This window comes from Hydractinia symbiolongicarpus, chromosome 15 (assembly GCF_029227915.1).
Source record: "Hydractinia symbiolongicarpus strain clone_291-10 chromosome 15, HSymV2.1, whole genome shotgun sequence".
NCBI lineage: Eukaryota > Metazoa > Cnidaria > Hydrozoa > Anthoathecata > Hydractiniidae > Hydractinia > Hydractinia symbiolongicarpus.
This window is the reverse complement of record NC_079889.1, coordinates 4,375,123-4,395,979: the sequence shown is the minus strand read 5'-3', so window position 1 is coordinate 4,395,979 and position 20,857 is coordinate 4,375,123. Positions and strand designations below refer to the sequence as shown.

Below are 20,857 nucleotides of genomic sequence, written 5' to 3'. Positions count from 1 at the left end.
CAAGGTAGCACTTGCTCGAGCTAAATTTCACGCCCCCAAAAATATACAGAATCAACAAAAAATTATTCAACAGAGATTCAAAAACAACACAGTTCACATACAAAAAGGAATGTTAAACTTCAACTTGTCTTGCAGCCATTTTTGTAGTGAAATATATTGAAAATATTGATATCTGTGATCCAGCGACTTTATATATATTTTAAATACTTTAGTATTGGTTATTGTCTGTCGGAGAATGATAAAATGTAAGGATGGTATACCAATCGCACTTATTTGGAAAAAAGAATTCGTCCACATATACGGATTAGTGTTGTTTTATACTTTCAGAACTTTTCTTTTTTTTTTATAATTTTCAATATTTTACAGTAAGTATTTTTGTTAGTTTTAGATTTAAAAAGTATATTTTAATGTGATTTAGAAACTATACGTGTATTTAGTAAATCCGGTTTATAACATTCTCGACCCCAGAGCTTTTTAATGCATATCCCGAAAGTACTATTTTCGAGGTTTTAATCTCAAACAGCCTAGGGGACTAGAATAGGTTTATGAGTATATCTAGTCATAAAAAGCAATCAGAATGTAGACATGTTTTCAGTCTAAGTGAAAGCGTTAGACGGTTTCTATGTTTATACTGCGATTGTAAGCTGTTTTGGCTCCAGCATCTTCTTGAAACACAAAAAGATTCAGATACGATGTGAAGTTTTTTACTTTTTTTTTATTTTTCCAAATATAAAGAAATCGTTAGGTCTTTAAATGAATATAGATGAATCAGAAGGTATCCAACTACACTTGAACATAGTGTTAACAATGTTTTCATGCGAAGAAATCTGCTGGAAAATAACTTCTCTTCGACGAGCTATGGCATATATTTGACTGCCGTGCAGATGTTAGAGCCAAATAGGCTCACCCCTGAAAACATGAACTCTCAAATATAAAAAATAAGTTCTTGCAAACTGTAAGGATAAGCAAGCGAAGACTTCATTTTGGCTAAAATTTAAGAACATGCTAACAGAAGTTTTACAAGTCAAGGCTGACTTGTAAAACAACTAAACCTTATTTACACCAAGACATTTTTTAACTTCACAATGCACCTATTAAGCCTGATTTCCACTGAAGGCGATGGACTCACTGTCTTCAACAGATCAAAGGTCACCGCTTTTCTGGTCGCCTTAGTTCATTGCTTAGCAGTTCTCACCAAAAGATACTTCTTGTCGCCTTTACGTGATTGAATCCATTTTGACATGAGAAATAATCAGCAACTTGATTTATCACTTTGATGTTATTGGAAAATAGAAAAAAAATATTTGCCAGAAGTTTACCTTTTTACTACAGAAATTGAGTTTACCTCCAAGTTTAAGTTATTTGTAACACTTTAAAGCCAAAACAACCAAAAAAGCGGTGACCTTTGATCTCTTGAAAGCGACAAGCTCATCGCCTTCGGTGGGAATCAAACTTTATGGAAGAGCGAAGGTAAGGGAGACAGCAAGATTTTTGCCTCATTTACTCCAGTTATATATAGGAAGATTTACAGCGGAGTGATCACCATGAGCTTAATATCAAAAAGAATATTCCTAGTTGTTAACGACTATAAAGTTTAGACAGGGCAAGAAATAAGTTCTTTATAAAAGAACTAATTTCTTACAAAAAAAAACTTTTGTTACTCGTCTAGAAGCTGTGTTTCGTGCGTCGAAGTAAAACATGTGTAACAGCTGCTTCATCCTAAAAAGCTGTTTTTCGTTTCATGATACATGTTTACCGAAGGAAAAAATAATTTCGTTTTAGCTGGAACGCTTTTTTATTCTTTTTTTTCTGGAAAGAGTTTGCATACGATTTTTTTGCCGTATTTCACGACAATATGACAATAATTGAGGAGACTGTTTCCTAATAACGAAATGATATGGTAGTTGCAGGTACAATGTAGCTGTTAATGTCGGTTTTTGTCCGTTTGAAGCGAATGACCGATCACGGGGAGGGGCTTGTGTGCAAGCAAGTGCTCACTCACATATTAATATGACGGATGACGGTTTACGTTGCTGAATTACCGCGATTGCTGTGAAGTAATTTCGGTAATTAAATTATTTATATTTTTGTAAAGGCTTTTATGTAAAGGCGTCTTTCCATTCTCGTCCCCAGAGCTCTTTAAGATTAAAACATCAAGTATCTCAAAGAGATCTGGGGTCGAGAATGGGCATTTTTCCATTAACTACATTTAACTACGTTTTTGAAGAAGGGAGCGACAAGTATAATAACTGGCATGCTATATGCGAGTTACATATCTATGCACGCATACGTAAGCATATCATATGTATGCACGCACACGTAAGCACATCATATGTATGTATCCTATATACGTACTAAGTATATACGCGAACGGCTGAACGAAAATTGTACAATCTTATATGCTATATGCGGATTATGCTTTGCGACCAACAAAAACGGGCTTCCGCCATTGCAGTTGTACACATCTAGAGCTTCGTTAGCTGTGGTGATGTACTTATATTTCAAATAAATGAAATATTTATTTTTCTATTTGTCGGTTCCTTTTTAGTTTATCTTCACTATAAATTCAAATCGGGAATACATTGCGTAACATTTGGTTCATGATTTTATTGGCTGAATTCGGATTGTTTTTTAAACTATATGTACATACATGCATAATTGATTTCGATAAATCTATTTCAAATTTGCTCTTCTGATTTCACTGCGCAAGATTTTACTTTATCACTCCAGAACTATTTTTTTAACTATTTGAAACGTGTAAGTAACTTTGTTTGTTTGTGTTGTTTATTTATTTGATTGGTTGATTGATTTATTGATTGATTGATTGATTGATTCATTTTGGGTCGTTATTGAACGTTTTATTTCCTCGTATTGCACTGTCTTTTTTCGGTTTGGTCTTATCAAACGAAGCAGATTCACCGATAGAGCCCCACCTCTTTCCCTTTCATGGTGAGTACATGAATTGGGATTACTAAGGTTGGTAACGTTCTGCTTTGATGACAAGATTGTCACATTTCAAAGGTCCTTAATTTGCGTCCTTAATTTCAAAATGGTACCAAGTAAGACAATTACCTGTTGCCACGCAACATATTGCACTATGATGCAAAAAGATGCATCAAAAACTTTTACGAACGTACCTCAATCCTAAGTTTTTTTTCTCTTTATGATGTGGGGACGGGAGATAAAAAAGAGACAAAGAGCCCTGGGATCGAGGTTGCTTACGAAAAGAGTTTTTTTTAATTAATTATAATAAAACCATATGAAGAGGCTGTCCCATTGTAAAAAAGAATAGAACGAGTTAAGATTTTACAGTACGCTGAAGTTGCATAGTTACTGATAAAACATTAGTTCTTGAGAAACCAACCAATAGGGTTTTTTTCCTTTTTGATGTTGGGATGGCGATCAAGTTCTTTCTTAATTTGGACTGGTAAAGAGTTTTGCAAAATGGACTGTTTGAATAATCTGAAAACAATTCAGTTTATGTGATATGAAACCTTTTTGTTTTAAAAATTATTTTGTCAGAGAAGACAATCTCTCTCTGAACCTTTCGTTGTTACAACCTGATGCCTATTTAGAGACCTTTTTTTTTCAAGACCTATTTTAGTTAACAAACCTATTGTAACTAAAATTGTAGTGGAATTTAAGGAATATTTAAAGCGAGACCCTTCGTCAAGTTTCTCTTAAAAATGTGTCCTAAGCCCGCAAGTTTTTCAATCTTAAATTAAATATCCTCTGCGATGAAGAACAATATTCGATCATTTCTTGAAATGTCTGTTTTTGAAAAATACCGATTTGTTTGTATGTTTGTTGAATTGTTTTCGCAGGATTTGTAAATAAATCAATAAAAACATAATAAGATTATTTATTTTTATTTTGAATTTTAAAATGTTTCTGTGTCTTATGTTTCAAATAAAATTTCTTTAAATTTTCATATTTTTATTTTGTTGAGCGATAATCTGCAATTAGTGAGTAAACCTTTTGAATGAAAATATTCTTCTTCTTCTTCTTCTTCTTCTTCTTCTTCTTCTTCTTCTTCTTCTTCTTCTTCTTCTTCTTCTTCTTCTTCTTCTTCTTCTTCTTCTTCTTCTTCTTCTTCTTCTTCTTCTTCTTCTTCTTCTTCTTCTTCTTCTTCTTCTTCTTCTTCTTCTTCTTCTTCTTCTTCTTCTTCTTCTTCTTCTTCTTCTTCTTCTTCTTCTTCTTCTTCTTCTTCTTCTTCTTCTTCTTCTTCTTCTTCTTCTTCTTCTTCTTCTTCTTCTTCTTCTTCTTCTTCTTCTTCTTCTTCTTCTTCTTTTCCTGTACTGTCTGTATTTTTTAACTTTTTTTTTCTGTGCATTAACATTTCATTTTGTTCTCACAGAAAACACACATAAAATATATATGAAGCGGACAAAACGAGTAAACAAGTGCATTACATACTAACCACAAAGCGAAAAAGAAAAACTCACAAAAACAAAAGTAAACAGAGAAAAACTACGCAAAGAAAAGCACAATCAAGACTCAGAAACAACTACTAACATGCAGTCGTTGGTAACAAATTTTTATAGTTCTTTAGTTATAATATTACTCATATTAAAGACAACTAACTGTTTAAAAAATATAAAACTCGGTGTACCTATGCCTTGGTCTGGAAAGAGTTGGGCAGCAGCTCCACGTTTTGCAGCTGGTATCACGGTAGCTATAGACAAAATAAACAACGATCCTTACCTACTGCGAGATTATAATGTATCCTTCATATGGGGTGATAGCAAATGTGAGGAAAAAGCTACTTTAGAAGTTATCGTGGACATGTACACGAAGGAAAAAGTACCGGTAAATGCTCTCATAGGTCCTGCATGTAGCGATGGGTGCAAAGTTGGTGCAATGTTAGCATCACACTGGAACATACCCATGGTTTCTTACGGATGCGCTGCAAGTTTTTTAAGCGAGTTAACAACATATCCAAATTTCGCTCGAACTGTGGGTGTTTATAGTAAATCTGGCAAAGTTATTGTGAACTTAATGCAACAATTTCATTGGAAGAAAATAGCGATTATAACTCCCACGGATGGGACGTGGTCATCAATTATGAACAGAGTAAGAATTGATGTCGAGTTAACAAAAGATCTCGACGTATCGTACTTTCAAAATTTTAACAGTGATAACGTGAAAGGTAATTTCTTAAGAAGAATTTTACAGGAAGCTGTCAAAAAAGCTCACAGTAAGTGTCATATTTTAGCCTGATTTCTGCAACCTTGGTTCCAGGGTTTTCTACGCACGTGGGTGGGTGTGCTGTAGTAGTTTGGTTTCAACTTTAAACCTGGGGTCTGTATCGAAAGATTTTATCCTAATATCGAGGTTGGTATTCCAAGAGATGTAAACTTTACACACACGATATGTATTTTTCATCATTATGCTATATAAAATCTTTAAAATTTTACAAGCACTAAACATATAGTTTAAAGCGACACGATGAAATTTTTAGGCGCATGTAACGAGACCATTGCATGTTCCTGCTGCAACAAGGAAAATTCTGAGAACAACACAAAGAGCTAAGAAATAATAATTGTGTTCTTATTAGACGGACCTAAGGGAGAGGGAAATAAATTTGGTATCATCTTTTTGTTTTTATTTTTGTTACAGCGATTCTTCAAATGTCACATCTTTTAATTTTTCCGATAATCTTCAGTCAACCATGATCTTGTTTTTGTACTTCCAAGTAAAACATTGGAAATCACGTGCATAATTTTCATTGATCAACAGAAATATGCTTTGATATATTATATACTGCAACACAGTTCATAAATGAATCTATTTTATCCCCATGCAATGTGTCCTGTTTTTATAAGCGTTTCTGCAACCTCGTCCAAGGGCTATTTGCTTTGCGGAACTTTCGTGTTGCCTGTCACATGAAACTGACCGGGCATGGTGAACGCATGGGTTTGTTTTGTTTCATGATTAGGAGAAATTTTAATTTTAGCTATAACTAGCTAATGTGATTCTGTTTTTATTTAGTTTTTCTACTTGGTGGCTATAGAAAGACAATACATTCTGTAATGCGTGAAGCAAAAAAGCTTGGCTTAACATCGGCTGGATATGCTTTCCTAACATATGAATTACTACTTGACTCGTGTTTACCAGAAAATATAACGCCAGAGACATCTGAATCGTGCAGTGCTATAGATGGAATTCTTGATATTAGTTTATTTGTGCCACAAAGTGAGTCTTACAGTAACTTTTCAAAGCTGGTAAGACGAAAGATGGAAGAACAACCCTTCAATAGAGTCATGCCTTCCTCAGAAGTGGTAGAGCTAATTATTTTTTTCTTCTGTAGCTGATTAGTTGTTTTCATGGTGTATTCAAAAATACAAAATGAGAATTTCAAAGCAATATGATGTTTTTAGCTGAAACCTTTCTTAAAGCATTTTTTTATGGCTATATATATATTTTAAGTTACTTGTTTTTTCAATAAATGTATTGACTTTTTATAAGGGTATCCTTCAGGCCCTTTTTTAATTTTTAAAAATTTACATAGTTACTTTTGGTAGCATTTATGTGAACCTGAAAGAAGATTTACCCACAATGATATTTCTAACTGCAATGAAATATTGTTGTGTTTACATAAAGTTATATCAGAGTTTTGAAAACTGCATATGTGCTTATTTCATATGCTTGTACACATGTACAATAATTTCTTTTGGGGTATAACATGATTGCATGAATATTTTAAGGGTGGAATGGTATTAACACCGAAATAAGTTTCATTTCCCTGGAAATCATGTAAACATTTATAAAAATTAGACCGAAGACTGAAATTAAATTCTCATTTCAACTCTGAAATAAAACTTTATGTAAAGCCTGCCTTACAAGGTGAATTATTTGGTCTTTTATGTACAAATTTGTATTCTTTGGATAAAAATATGATTAGGCAAAAGATGTCAGTCCTAAATATATCAGGCCTTTGTAAATTAAAATTTGATGCAAACAAATTTTTATATGTACTACATGAGTAGATGAAACAATGATATAGATTATTTTAATGCTGTTAAACTCATCAGTATAAATCGGCTTTTATGGCTAAAAGTCTAAAGAAAAAGCTCAAAAGGTGAAAAAAATGTTTTAAATCTGCTGCTAAAGTAAACCATTTGTAAAAAAATGTTGTCTCATATATGAATGAAAATTTTCACAGCAAAAAAACTCACTTCTTCAACATTGATTTTATTAACATTTGTGTTATATATTATTTGATATTATATATTTATTAGGTTGAACCTTATGCTGCGTTTTTACATGATGCTGCTTTGTTATATGCACATGCATTAAATAAAACCTTAAACATGAATGGTAGCATTGATAATGGCAGACTTATCATACAAAACATGTTGAACATGACTTTTGAAGGTATATAATTATTTTTTTATTTTTCTCGCAACTTCAAAATTTATCTTGAATAGTTAAATTTATTGGTTATTGTCGAAGTTGTTACAAAAATTAATGAAGTAATAATAGTAAGTGACTTTAAAGTATTCTTTAGCCCAGTACACTGTATTTAGACGTGAGAAAATCAGAAAAGATGGATTTGTTTTAAGTTTACAATTATCAGTTTACAATTTGCAATGTGAAAACTGAAACACAGTTTTGTTAGTTCTAAATCCTTTTTTAACAATTGCATGTGTTACTGGTTTTAGTTGTTGTAATAAAATTACCAATAACAAGAAAACAATGGCACAGCTGCAAGGGGATTTTCTTTCCCACAGTCAGCAAGCATTTATGTGCCGACTTTATATTACTAATTTGAACCTAGCGTATTAAAACCCTTGCTGAAAAATGCTCAGCAAGTATCTAACAAGATATCAGAAGGAAAAAAACATAAACAGGATACAAATACATGTTGATTTAATACAACTCTGTTCTTCACAACAAAAGCACTTTTAAAACTTTCAATTCAATTTCTATGCTGTAAGAACCTACTCACCATGTTACTTAATAGAAATATTGAATAATGCATTCTTGCACTCGCTCTATGAAAAAGTATAGTAATCTGACATAAGAGATAATTGAAAAGGCAGAAATATTTTTTAAATCAGAGTCAAAAAGACCATGATGGTATAAGTATTATATTATAAGTAATATTCTTTGTCAGGATTTATGTTAGATAAACATTAAGACAAAAACAAAAATGTGTTTTATATATAAGCCTTGATCGCAATATTTAGAAAATCTTTAAATTTAAAAAAGACATCAACAATTTCCTGAAAATAATACAATGTTGTTGATGATATATAGGGTAACCCCACCTTTTAAATAGTAACTTTTTGTTATCACGTCTTTTGTTACAAGAAAATTGAGCAATATTTTTATCTTACAACTGGACGACTAAGTTATTTTTACACAATTATTGCAGTCTGAAATGAATTCTTTGATCTCTTCATTTGAACTCTTCGTTTCTTTGATCTTGAAACAGGGAAAGGATTAATTAGGGGTAACTTCATTTCCTTCTAACATTTTAGCAAAATCTCCTAAAATACGGATTGTTTTTCATATATTTTATTTGTTTTCCAGGTTTTTCTCCAAAAATTTGACCTAAAAGCCTCCTAAATCTTACTAAAATCTCCTGAAATTATAAAGTTTTGCATCTGTGGCCACCCTATTACAGTCTTATTGAGGAGAGATTTCTCTTTAAAAACAAAACAAAATTTTTCATTTGCAAAATATAATTATAAACATCAGGTGTTAAGTACTAAAATTGTTGTTGTCAGCGTAGTGTGACATCATTAGTTAATGCTCATTAACTGTGGAAGGATGCCGAGTGAAAACTCTCTCACCTGTGAGATGTGATACATCAAATGTTCACAGAAAATTACCCTCAAGCACTGTATAGTTTTACTGAATAAGTGGCGTTGCAGCCGCTACACAAAAATTTGTATATGACACCCAAAAGCAAAAACCTGTAAAGTTTATTTTTGAACTAAAACGTTGCAGAAAATCTTAAAGAAGACTTAAAAATCATCTGTAATGAACAACAAGTTGCTGCTTATGAAACAGTTTTCCTAAGATGTGTCTTTGCCTGTAGTAAAACCGGACCTAAATAAGGCAAGAACCTTTTTCTTAGGAACATTAAGATTAGAAGAGGCAACATAAGATGAACTTTATCTAGGCTGTTAAAATTTTTGCAGTTTTGCATTAAATGATGCTGCTGCCTATACCACAGCTTAAAGAGCATTCATTTACAGCAGTCTGATGATGTTTATGGTCAACTTAAGTTTGCTATTAATAATCATGGTGTGTCTTGTTGTTAGTCAAGTAGGGTCCTTAATAAAAATCATATCACATATCTGAATGTAAGTTAAAGCTTGCTGCATGCTTCTGAATCTTTTAAATCCTGGGTCTTATGGCTTTAAACGAAAAAAAATATGCTGAAGTCGGATATGTTTCTAAATATAAATTAAAATAATGATCAAAAGAAAGGTTGTGAAATCAATTTTAAAAGTTTATTTTACAAATGAATTTTAAAACAACAAGTTTATATAAACAAGCAAAGAACCGAAAAACAGCAAACATATATAGCTATAGTATTTTTTATAACACAAAAAACTTTGCATGAGAGTTTTTAAAATATTTCAGCGCTAATAAAAACAAAACCAACGAATAAGATATATACTTCATGCTTTTTCCCATTACAGTATTATTTGCAATATAGTAAATCAATCAGACGGAAAAGCTTGCTGCAAAGTATTGTTCAAAGGGAAAACAACACTAAAAACCTTGCTGCAGTTGTTTTCATTAAAACAAAAGTAACCATTCTCTCTGTGTTGTCATGTTTTAGGTAAACATATACCAGATGATAATATTAGAACAAGCTGTTACAATGCAGCGTATCATGGGATTAAAAATGTCACTGGAGTTTAGGATCAATTGAAAATCGAAAGCTAAATTTGCTGATAACTCAGGGTCGTTTAAATTAAAAAAACTTGTATAGAATTTTGAAGCATGCGTAAATTAAGATACACAAAAAAAAATAATAAAGAATATACTAAGCCATATTTATGTGACAAAGGTGTGAATCTGGTAAAATTAGTGTATTGTAAAATTAGTGAATTAGTGCATTAAGTAACGCCGGACCAACAATAAAGACCTTACTGCATTGTAACAATTTATTTAAAAGGTGAATCCGGAAGAGTTGTCATTGATATGGTTGGTGACAGAGCATCAGCACTTCAAGTTCGAAATGTCAAAGACTCAAAATATTACAGAGTAGCTAACTTTTTTGTTGATTCTTCAAAACTGGAAGTGTTGAACACAACTGTCAATTGGCCCGGAAAAACAACAGTGATTCCCTTGGGAAGACCAGCATGTGGGTTTAATAGTGAATTCTGTCCTCCCCCGAAAAGTACAGGTAGATATTTTTGCACTATATTTTTTAAAACGGATGCATTATTGGAGTGCAGAATTTCTTCTGTTGTTGTTCATCACTAAAAAAAAATTCAAACTTCCATTTTATAAACTTAATGATTATCAGGCCTGGAATTACATTCCAATTATTTATAAACTTTTTCCATCTACAAAGCTAAATTTTATTAAAGTTTTATTTCAGGCATTCCATGGATGAAGTACTTTTATAAGTATCACTTAATATAAAGCTTTTTATAAATTTATTTCTTTGTCAAAGCATAATTATTTTTATTTTAGAACCATGGGTATATGCTTTGGCTGGCGTACTTTCATTTGTAGTTCTGTTACTTGCAGTTGCATATGTTGTTATCCATTACAGGTAAACTATATAAAGCCAATTATCGTAATTTTTATTATCTGCAAATGTAAATCTTTGTTAATGTGGCCTGTATTTAATTAACTTAACTATTAGTCCTAACTAAGCAACTTGTTTTTAATTTTAGGCGGAAAGCATTTGAGAATGCCTTAATGTCTCAACATTGGAGAGTTAATTTTAATGATATTCATTTCAATAGAAGAGTTATGAGGTCTATGAGTCACGGCGGAAGTAAAGTTATGGTAGGCATTTTAAAGTGAACTGTCTTGATTATGTTTCTTTGTGTGTGGTTTTCATGCTGTTTTTGCCTTCTTTGGTTGTAAGAAAAAGCAGGTGATGGTTACCTTCAAATTTAGTTAGTCTTTTCGTAGCAAATCACATGCTCAAAATTGTTTTTACAGTGTCTAACAGCCGTATAATTTTTAATATTTCAATTAGTCTCTTAACAGAAAATAACTTTCATGCATGACATTGGTTTTACACATTCAATTGAGACTCAAAAGCAGAAACATTAATGGTGAAAGTTAAGCAAATTGGTTTTGTACTTTCGTACTTTTTTTGGACACTTTGAATAAGCTTTAGTGTCCTATAATTGGTAGGCATTGTTACAGGTACATTGCTGTATTACCATGTTAATGTATACTTTAGGGAGTATCTCAAGGCAGTAACCAGTCAATAGATAGTCAAATTGGCAGTGATGTACATGGACAAGTATTTACTAGGATTGGATTGTTTCAGGTAATAGATATTGTAAAAATGCATTGTCAGAGATTTTTTTTTAAAAGAAAACGATCCTGCTCTTAAAACGTATTTACTATCAGTCACAGTTTATCCACTACTTTTATGTTTAAATGTCTTTTGTTATGCTTTTTAAAGGGCTTAAAAAAATAATGTGGAAGATATTTATTTTATATTTGTTCACAAAAAATTGTGTAACTGTGATTACTTGAATATTGTAGTGAACTCTTTAATGATTACCATTACTAGGAGATTTACACCATCCTGTATTTAGATACTAACAAACCAAATAAAACTTTGTAACATTTATGTGTCAATTAATTTTGTAGTCTGAGGTATTATTGTTAAGATTTCAAGATATAAAATTGATATATAGACATTGTGTTGACAATTTTTGTATCCTTTAGGGAAACTATGTTGCAATCAAGGAACTGCGCAAAAACTCAGTGACACTTACAAGAGATATTTTGCTAGAGTTTAAAGACATCTCTGAAGTACAACACCAAAATATAAATGCATTTGTTGGAGCTTGCATTGATAATCCAAACATCTGCCTCCTGACACAGTATTGCAACAAGGGTAGTTTGCAGGTATGGTAAAATAACAATTTAATCTTGACCTTTGTACGAAATGTTTTTGTGTTTGTTTGGTTTAGTGTCAGGCTTTTTCAAGAGAGGTATTCAGAGACACTTGTAAAATGTTAAACTTTTTAAAAAGTTAGCCAATGCCTAAAAAACCTATTGTACTTGAGGTGCTCTTTTTGCCTCACACATGTCAAAATATTCCTAAAAGTTTGCGTTGTATTTAAGTCTTCTTCAGCGTCCATTTACATAAATTAAAGATTGTGTTGTACTATTTTTACAGGATGTACTGTATAACGAGGATATCAAATTAGACTGGATGTTTCAAATATCTATTGCATCTGACTTAGCACGAGTAAGTAATTCAGTAATCACCTAGGTGTTTATGTATTCTCTATATATTTATCATCTGTCTTGGTTCATAAAAAGATGCTACTCCTTCCTTGGTATATGGCAAATCACTTTTTTATCAATACAAAAGTGAACAGGAAATTAACCCAAATCTTAAGAAATGACGTTATTCTTACAGATAATTCAATTAAGACTTTTAATATCTTTTGCTTTACTAGAACTCTCTCATCATTATTTGTTCTTACTTGTTTATGTAGAATAAGCGCAACAAAAAGTAACAAAACAGGAACCGTTGAAGAACACAAACTTTCTATACATGTTTCCTAATTCTTGAATTGGCTAACCTGTGAAAATATTTGTTTTAAGTGATTATATGATTGAATCAAAGAATAAATAGACGAAAAAGTAAAAGAATAAAGGAATGAATACCTCACTTAGTTAATAACTGAGTCCAAAATTTGCGCAGAGAAATGACTGTCTATGTTAATTTAATAATTTGTTACTTTTCTTCGACAGTATTGTTTAAAACATGCTAAGTGTTTTTCAAGATCTGTCATTGCGTAAACGTACACATACATCTAATGTTTTTTGCACAGATTTTAAACAGAATGGAGCCTGAATTATTATTGTTATGTTATAAAGTTATTATTTTTTTCCTATTCTCAGGGTATGAACTACCTACATTACAATACACCTATTGGTGTCCATGGTAACCTGAAATCAACAAATTGCGTTATCGACAGTCGTTTCGTTTGCAAGATCACTGATATAGGTTTGTTTAAATTCAAGGAAGGTCAACTAAAAGACGTAGAAGCTGGAGAAGATCACTATTTAGATTGTAAGTAATGTTTGGAACTAGTCGTTAGCCCATAGAAAAATCTATACTTTCCCTGTTATTTATTTATTTATATTCTGGTCATCCGGTCTGATTTTCACCCATCATATAATACATACAATTTGGTAACCATTTTCACAAATCACTACTATTATTATAGAGAAAATGCTGCCATGTTTGGGTATCTGTGTAATACTGATGTAAACATATGTAACACTAGTGATTTACTCACACCTTGTTACTAAATCTACAATCCTCCACAAAATACAAGACAATTTGTCAAATTTTAATGTTCTTCCCCATAAGTAGTTTGTATAGGTCATTTCTTTGCTAGATTCACACAATTTAAACTTCTTAAAGTTCACTTGTCAATGTTCATGGTAAACAGAGGACTTATCTATTTAATTAGATCTCACGTCCAAAATGTGTCAATTGTTACTTACGTCAGTGTGACCATTTTTCTTAAATGTCAAAATCTCGTTTAATATTTTGATTATTATTATGACTTATTAACATTACGGTGAGGCACACCCATTTATGAATCCTGATATTATTATTATGTGGTAACACACGCTGAGACAGTACATGACCAGCTTGTGCATACCACTCTTATAATTATAGTCATAGTCATAATTAATAGTCATAATTATTTGATAACACATGTTTATTATGTGTGGAGAAATGCTTTATGTGATTATCTGTTTATAGTGAAGTGAAATCGTACTTTCGTGATTGAAGAGGACAGAGAATAAACATATTTTATGCATGAGATAAAATAATAAAATAATTAAATAGATAGTAAATAAATAAATAACATAAATTAGTAACAGATAAATAAATAAATTAGAAATGAAAGTTAACCTCAAGTAAAAAAATTGAAAAAACGAGAATAAAGTTCATTCATGAAGAGATTTGGGTCATGCCATGAAAACCACTCACAATATATGATCCAGAAAGACATTGCACGTTTTAGTTGCCATTCACAATAGGTGAATGGCAACTAAAACGTGCATACTCTGTAGTAAATACCCTCTTTGCCTTGGACAAGCATTTTGGTGTAATTACAATGTTATGAGTATTAGCAGCATACGTTATCTGTCATGTCTTACATCAATTTACTTTTCTTACCCAGCATCTCGACCTATTCACCCAAAATTTACAAATTGCATTACATGCGAATCATGTTGTATATTTATACACAAGTTATTTCATAATACAATATTTCTATTAATATGTGTGTTTTTACTGAGGAAGCAAGACAAATGATCAGCATAATTATTAACTACTTCCTTGCATCAAACCGTGTTAAACAATTATTCAAAAAACTTGAAAGCGAACATATGAAAAACACATATATCCCTTCTTCCTATGTTTTTTGTTAGTTATAACGTGACCACTTCCCTCCCCTCAGGCCCACACACTTTTTAAATGTCCTGATATTAGTTTGTTAGAATTAACACCAGTAGCAGTATGCTACCCTAACATTTCATCTTAATTTTCCGTTTAAACCAAAACTGTTTTCAATGAATTTCTAATTTGTAATTTCATGTTTTTCTCATATAAAATCTTCGAAAATCTGTTTCGATGTAAAGAAAACGCTCTTTAATTAGATTTATTCTGCATTTTAGCTCTGTTATGGGTTGCACCAGAACATCTCGACAACTTCAGATTTCCTCGGTCGAAAGAAGGGGATGTGTACAGTTATGGAATCATTCTACAAGAAATTATTACGAGAGGTTATCCGTACTGTATGTTTGAAATGATGAGTGCTAAAGGTATTGTTATTTTTTTTTTTTAGGAAGCTGACTTGAGGCTTAAACATATGTTTATCGTATAAAACTTACATGAAATTCAGCAAAAATATGTGTCAATAAAAATAATTGTTCTTACAATCCTGGCTTATGTCTTTATAATTTCCTCACTTTAGGTTGGACTTGATATATAATAAAATTTTATATATACCTGTAAAATGTAAGGCATTCGTCAAGTCTTTCTATAGATATTCACAGAATTTCATTGTGAAGCAAAATTTTAAAAGTTTTTGTTTTTTCTTTGAGCATACATATAAAATTTAACTGTAAATTCTCAACTCCACTTTAGAAATTATAAGCCAAGTAAAAAAGTCATTGTCTCCACCGTTTCGACCAAAAATGTCTGAAGAGGTCGGCCACCCAGATTACCATGTTTTGATGAGACAATGCTGGGAAGAACTGCCGTCACATCGACCACGATTTGACGAAATTATGAAAACACTGAAAAAGTTGAATGGCGGCAAGTAAGAGATTTTTTATTGATGTAATCTGTCTGTATGTTTGCACCCATGACCTCTTTCAACCACCTGTCATTACATTTTCACACTATATGTTTTTTTGGTCAGGACTGTCCTGTTTATGTTTAATCAAAAATTAAAGTGTGTGTTAAAGAGGAAAAAAACTTCTACAAACGACCTGGAAAAAGATCTTATGTCTTATCCCATCCATCTTCAAAGCTTGATGGAAATATTCAACATCAAATTTGAAGGCACTCACATTATAAAATATTATTATTATATATGTGAGGCCATGATCAGTGCTCTCATTTTGTCATTCAAAAAAGCTCTTTTTGTACTTAAACACACCTGGAAATGGTGTTTTCATACATAGCCATTATTATGGTTTCTTTTACTAACTATGTACACCTCTGTTTAGGAACATAAACATTGTGGACAACATGATAAATATGATGGAGAAATACACGGATCATTTAGAAGAACTTGTTGCAGACCGAACGAAGCAATTGGAAGAGGAGAAAGCTAAGACTGACGAACTGTTATACAGGATGTTACCAAGGTAACAGAATTTTTAACCAGGCCTTGTAAAAATATTTGTTAAAAGAAAAACGAGGTTGATATCAACACAACTTTTTAAAATATTAAAACAGGCTGAAAAAGTAAATTTATAGATTCACTGCATTTTAAGCGTATAAAACAGGGTTAGAAATTTCTACAAAACTCTTCTACAAAACTCTACTAAAGTTAAGAAACATCCAGCCTGAACGTAAGAGTTTGTTTCTTATAAAAACATCTATTGAGTGCTTGGTAAGACATTGTTGTTTTAGCAAAGGTTTGCTTATTCAATATTTTTTTCATTTGTAAAAAACCGTGGCTTGCACATTATGAAATATCCAAAAAATGATTTTCATCATAAAAATTCGTGTGTTAAAATAGTTTGTTAGTCTGTTATTACCCCACCCCGAACAACAACTTCGTGCAGATGTACAAGTCACGTGTCTTTTTTGTGTCTATTTTAGGACAGTAGCAGAACAGTTAAAACAAGGCGATACTGTGCGAGCTGAATCGTTTGATATTGTGACCATATTTTTCAGCGATATTGTAGGGTTTACAAAGTTAGCTGCCGAAAGTACACCTTTAGAGGTAATCAGTCTTCATTAAAAACAATTCTTGACAAATTACTGTACAGTATTATGAAAATGCAAGTAAAATGTTTGAGAAATTTGGGAAGTTCTGATTAAATTCTTTTGAAAATCATTTTATAATTCACCTGATTTATCATAATACATATATTTCTCGTCCCACCCCAGCTCGTTTCTTGTGTGTGAAATCGTTGGTTTATTCTTTTTTTGATTCGTAAAGTTTATCTTCACGACTCCTCTCGGCTTATATCGCAGCCGCCATTTTTAGGTAATCTAGTTTATGATTCTCTCTTTACTATTTATATTTTTAGGTTGTCGATTTATTAAACGACTTGTATACATGTTTCGATCAGATAGTAGACCAACATCACGTTTATAAAGTAAGTTAATTAGTGCTTAGTTTACTCCCTCCCTCCCTCTCTTGCTCAACCGCTCCCTCCTTTCCTCCCTTGCTCACTTGCTCAACCACTCCCTCCTCCCTTTTTAAGGGCAAATTGATAGAAGTGAACATGTTTTATGAGAAGGGGTTAATGGTAATCATCGATCTTTATTTCTATCTGAACCGTTACGGGTAATTAATAATTAGCTAATTTGCGTCAAGTTCTTTATTTTCTTTTGTGTAAAACTCTCTTCAAAGGGACTGAATTTCTCCGCCATAAGAGCTAATGATAAATTCTAAAGATTTGCCAAAATTCTAAATCGAAAATCGTTTGGTTTTGCGTTAAGAAAAAATAAGAATTTAAACATTCGAACGTTCGAAGATTGGAATTCTAGCAAAAAATAACTGAAAAAAATTAAAAGAGTTATGTAAAGAATAAAGGTTTAAAAAAGTTTTTTGACTTACCAAAACATTTGAGTTCTCCGGAGTTTTCTTGCCTAAAAAATGGTATAAGCGCAATGGGGATATGTGAAAAATTAAGTTAGCGAGTAACGTGTTTCAGTCACTTTGTTGCTAGCAAATGTATTATTTATAATAACGTCTTTTGGATTGTTGTCTTGTTTAGGTTGAAACAATAGGAGATGCTTACATGGTAGTGTCAGGTTTACCTGAAAGAAACGGTAACAGACACGCTGGCGAAATTGCGAGAATGTCGTTAGATTTATTGAGCGCAACAACAACTTTTACCGTGCGTCACAAACCAGAAGCTAAACTACAACTACGGATCGGTATCCATTCGGGTAAGTGTGAACAAGGATTTTAGTAGGATTTTGCTACATTAAATAATTGGTGAACATTTTGGTGTGGACATAAATTCGTGTAAGTGTGATTTTTTACCACGAAAATCAACTTATTAACGTATCAATAAAATAAATAGTAAGATGGTTTAAATGAAAATAACTTTGGAATAGAACTAAGAACAAGAACAGAACTGTACATTTGTAACCGTGATTCTTTTAGTGAGATTTAATAGAATAAATTAACTCGAATGAAGCAAGTATTTCTGTGATAACAACAGACTTGCAATTTTACTATTTTTAAATTAATTTATGTACCTTATTTTAGTGCTTAATTTTTTTTAATAACAACTGTTTGTTTTAGGACCTTGCGTTGCTGGTGTTGTGGGTCTAAAAATGCCACGCTATTGTCTTTTTGGAGATACAGTGAACTACGCATCACGCATGGAATCCAGTGGGCTAGGTAAATAAATTAAATCACATGTCATACCCTGGCGTGTGAACATTCGTTTCTTCTCATGTATTCACATTTACATCATGAGTAAATAAAAGGGTGCATATTTAGCTAGAGAGAGGAATATTCCAAAAACGTTGATCACATTGACTAAAATTTGATTTTATGAGAAAAGCAATTTTAACAACTATTTTAATATGTGATGTACTTTATTATCAATGAAAACATTTTACCTTTTTTATTCACTTTTTGCCTGGTGTTCAAGCAGGGGATGTACCTGCATCACTAAAACAGCTGTAAAGCGAGGTTGCAAAGCTTAATAAGAAATCTTCGACCTTCCAGTAGGGTAATAAAATAAGATATGATGAAGAAAGGTGTGAGGAGAAGTGATTGTTTTGAGTTTAATTCTTCATGGAAAGTTACGGTTAGTCTACGTACCATCAGTTAATTCTTCCTTCTTTTTTTAAGGGGGTGGGGGGGAGGAGGGGCTAATGAAGGAAAATAACAATGAAAACAAAAGCTAATAACGCGTATACATAAATGTAGCGTGTGTTTGATCTACTTCTAGCTCTTCGCATACATGTCAGTCCAGAATGTAAGGAGGTGTTATGTGAACTTGGTGGATATCATTTAGTGGAGAGAGGACCTGTCACAATGAAGGTATGTTTTTACTGGATCTTGAAAATTGTTTTTGCTATCACGGTCAGAAAATCCTGGAAAGCTGAGCAATTATCCGTAAGTCTTTAAATAGCCTGGACAACGCCTGAACAAGTTAAGGTTTTTTCGTAACAAGAATTATAACGAAACCAATAGTAAAAGATAAAGTCAGCAGACTACTTAATTCAAAGTAGACCAAAAAGACGGTCAGGGGAAGATTTAGTTTGAGATTTTACCCGAATACAGTTTATTTCGTCAAATTTAATTCTAATTCTATTTTGTACAACTATTTTATAAAAACATGAATATATCTCAAACAAAAACGCAAACACGAACATCTCTGTTAAGATTTTATACAAACACAAATATCTCCCTTAAAACTGCATACAAGCACGGATAGTTCTGTCAAAATTCTGCACGTTATAAGTTATACTGTCAAGCTTGTTTTCATTGTTTTATTCAGACTAGTCACGAAAAAGATTGGTAAATAGGTGTATTTGTATTAAGTTTTATTGCAAACATTACGCACCTAGCTCTCAGTCCTCTTCCATTCTGGCGTAATATAAACAAGTAACTAGTTATCTGCTTGCATAACAGAATCATTATTTTGTATTTACTTCAGGGTAAAGGCACAATTGTTACGTTTTTTCTCGCCGGCTACGATGGTTTTACGAAAGCGTTACCTGACTTAAAAGAAGCAGTTGGTTTGGAGGAGCATTCATTCAAATAACAAAGTTTGATCGAGTGTGTTTAATCTTAACATCTTGGTCGCTTGAAGTCGCAAGCGAAAAAGTTCAACGACAAAAAGCAAGCCATTTTTATCACCGCTAACTCGGGTTATTCCAAGGAATGTTAATTAGCATATGCGATCCCAATACTGAATCGAGCTTCATATAGAACGTCAAATAGATAAATTATTATTTTTGTAAGAGCTGTATAAAAATCAAGTTTATTTAAACGCGTGACTTTTAGTCATCTATTTACAAATTGTGACATTGTTTAGTTTTATCACGTGTTATTAGGTATAGAAATAAAACTTGGACGCGAGACTGTATTAACGAGATGCGAGGCTGTTTTAACTGGGCACAAAATAACAAGAAAGATATTCGAACGAAATGTGCCTTTAAGTTGTTGCTTTTTTCAGATTTGTTGTTAATTTTTTTACTATTTTTTTATTTATGCTTTTATATTTTAAATCCACCCACGCTACCCAAATTTTCACACACTACGGCTATATTTTATTTTTTCTTTAGAACATTTATCTTCTTTCGTACCGTATTTGCGTTCTTATTTTTGTTAATATGAAATCTTGCTAAACATAGACTGTTGCATGTTGGAAATTATCTCCCTTTTGTGCCTAGACGATATTTGAAACACGGAAATGGTTAACGAAAGCCTGATAAACTTGTGCTGAAACCTCAGTTCAGCTTCTGATCAATCGTTGCAATTTTTACTGCATCTTTGGTAACAGTTTAAGAGTTCGACTTGTTAGGTGTTGTCTTACAAAAGAACCTTTTCCCAATTCCTTTATCATCTCTTTAAGCGTTAGTACTCATGGCATGGTTGCTTCCTTGTCGAGTACACAATTAGTTTCTTACGTTATTTAACGCAATACTGAATTTTCTTACATAAGTTTCACCTATAAAAATATATTAAAAATCAAACTACAGATTGTATATATTTAAATATAAATATGTGTATATGTCGTATGTTGTTTTGTTTCATCATCGCATGCGGTAGATTCTCACCCTCGTTCCTAGGAATTTTTGTATCAAAAAAGTTTGCCGGAGTTAGATGGAAATGTTGCTTAGAATGTGCAAGCGTTGTATTTTTATTGGTCATTTATGCTTTTGATTTCAAATTGGCTATAAAATCTTCTTTCAATTGAAAACAGATGTTGATATTTGACT

At 32.1% G+C, this 20,857-nt stretch overlaps 1 protein-coding gene across 2 annotated transcripts; it reads left to right on the top strand.

Annotated features, from left to right (window-relative positions):
- The first annotated feature begins 4,145 nt into the window (after positions 1 to 4,145).
- On the top strand, positions 4,146 to 20,656 carry LOC130628940 (atrial natriuretic peptide receptor 1-like). Of its 2 annotated transcripts, none has more exons than XM_057442005.1 (19): positions 4,146 to 5,197; positions 5,992 to 6,281; positions 7,242 to 7,377; positions 10,142 to 10,372; positions 10,666 to 10,747; positions 10,872 to 10,986; positions 11,393 to 11,482; positions 11,890 to 12,072; positions 12,347 to 12,418; positions 13,081 to 13,252; positions 14,878 to 15,024; positions 15,350 to 15,524; positions 15,937 to 16,077; positions 16,538 to 16,661; positions 16,972 to 17,040; positions 17,665 to 17,839; positions 18,201 to 18,299; positions 18,859 to 18,950; positions 19,570 to 20,656. In XM_057442005.1, exons 1-19 carry the CDS (start codon positions 4,516 to 4,518, stop codon positions 19,675 to 19,677), a joined length of 3,183 nt encoding a protein of 1,060 aa, XP_057297988.1. In that variant the 5' UTR covers positions 4,146 to 4,515; the 3' UTR covers positions 19,678 to 20,656. The 2 variants fall into 2 exon arrangements, with proteins under 2 accessions (XP_057297988.1, XP_057297989.1); XM_057442006.1 differs by lacking the exon at positions 4,146 to 5,197 and adding an exon at positions 5,844 to 5,916.
- Positions 20,657 to 20,857: the final 201 nt, after the last annotated feature.

Bases quoted from the DNA above. Each gene is read 5' to 3' on its own strand.
- LOC130628940 (XM_057442005.1), top strand. From the start codon at position 4,516: ATGCAGTCGTTGGTAACAAATTTTTATAGTTCTTTAGTTATAATATTA. The intron at 10,987-11,392 runs GTAGGCATTTTA...TGTATACTTTAG, and splicing joins ACGGCGGAAGTAAAGTTATG to GGAGTATCTCAAGGCAGTAA. The intron at 12,419-13,080 runs GTAAGTAATTCA...TCCTATTCTCAG, and splicing joins TTGCATCTGACTTAGCACGA to GGTATGAACTACCTACATTA.